This window comes from Perkinsus marinus (assembly GCF_000006405.1).
Source record: "Perkinsus marinus ATCC 50983 genomic scaffold scf_1104296969828, whole genome shotgun sequence".
NCBI classification, from domain to species: Eukaryota; Perkinsozoa; order Perkinsida; family Perkinsidae; genus Perkinsus; species Perkinsus marinus.
The window spans coordinates 1-1,186 of NW_003202653.1; the positions used below are offsets into that span (position 1 = coordinate 1).

General features: G+C 45.9%; 2 protein-coding genes across 2 annotated transcripts; both read left to right on the forward strand.

The window, feature by feature from the left end:
* Window positions 1-52: 52 nt before the first annotated feature.
* Window positions 53-535, forward strand: Pmar_PMAR021925 (hypothetical protein; the record flags this gene model as incomplete). Its single annotated transcript, XM_002767804.1, has 1 exon — window positions 53-535. One exon carries the CDS (start codon window positions 53-55, stop codon window positions 533-535), a length of 483 nt encoding a protein of 160 aa, XP_002767850.1.
* A 6-nt stretch (window positions 536-541) lies between these two features.
* Window positions 542-1,073, forward strand: Pmar_PMAR021926 (hypothetical protein; the record flags this gene model as incomplete). The annotated part of the gene is made up of 1 exon (XM_002767805.1): window positions 542-1,073. A coding segment is annotated over one exon (532 nt), but the record flags the coding sequence as incomplete, so codon positions are not given.
* Window positions 1,074-1,186: the final 113 nt, after the last annotated feature.

Sequence of the window (1,186 nt, forward strand, 5' to 3'; positions counted from 1 at the left end):
AAGCTATTGTTACGATACGGAATATCCTAATCCGGGTGGATCTATTCAAGACATGGCTGCTTATGTCTATGAGAATGATAAATGTGTATTAAACTCAGTAGAGAAGGGCCTTTTCTTGAACGTGTATCGCAAAGTATTTGGAACCCCGTATGTAGAAGAGCCTCAAGCTATGTCCACGGGATTGCAGGCTTCTTATGATGTCCTTAATGAGCCTCGAGAAGAAGATGATGATGCACCAAAGGAATCACCACCTTTAGATGGTGATTTGCCGGAGGATGCGGGTAGTACTGGTAAAGAGGGTGGTCTCTCCTCTAAGGGTCTGGTCTCATCGGGCTTTGATTATGATTCTGCTAACAAAGCTGTTGAGAGTATTGTTGGTTCTGAGGAGGAAGGTGGCCAGTTTACTGAATTCTTGGCCTCTGAATTTCAGAGGATGCGGCAAGAAAACAGTGCTGCTCACTCGACTCTGATAAACGTGATTGATAAGCATAAGGAGTCTATCGATGTTGAGTCTCAACATCCATTTTCAGCCTGAAAATGGATGCGTAGGCAGGCTGATGCCTGCCTACGTAAAGAATTATCTACCTCGGTGGGTGCGTTAGACGAGAAGGTTTATAACTCTATAGAGGAGTTGAGGACTGCTACTAATGATAACTTTAATGCTGTGAAGATTTGCTTGGACGATCGTGACCGTCAACACAATGAAGTGACTTCTAGGCTAGATCGTCGTCTTGAGGCTATTGATCTCAAATTAACGAATATGGGAAGGCCTACTGTGAAGACGGTGCAGGGTGCTCAAGCTTTTGATTTTAGTCCTGATCGTGTAGGAGCTCAACAGGTTATTGGTAGTAATAACGACTTGAGGAGTCCTTATGATAGGCATGTTACGTTGAGAAAACGTATTGGCTCTGCCTTTAGCTTGAATGGTAATGGAGAGCCTATTGGTCGTGATGTAGGTCGTAGCAGTCATGACCAAGGTCTTCCTGTGGCGCCGAATGCTACCTCTGATTATGGTATGCCTTTGTACGGGCAGGAGAGTCCGACCTTTTCCTTCAACCCCGTTGGTTCTGGTGGTGGGTCTAAGGCAACTACAGAGCAAGGGGCTGGGTATGTGCAGGGTAAGGCCTGTAATTCGGAAATGCCCAATGGTTCGCTGGGTGATCCTCGAAAGGTGTGGCACTATGAT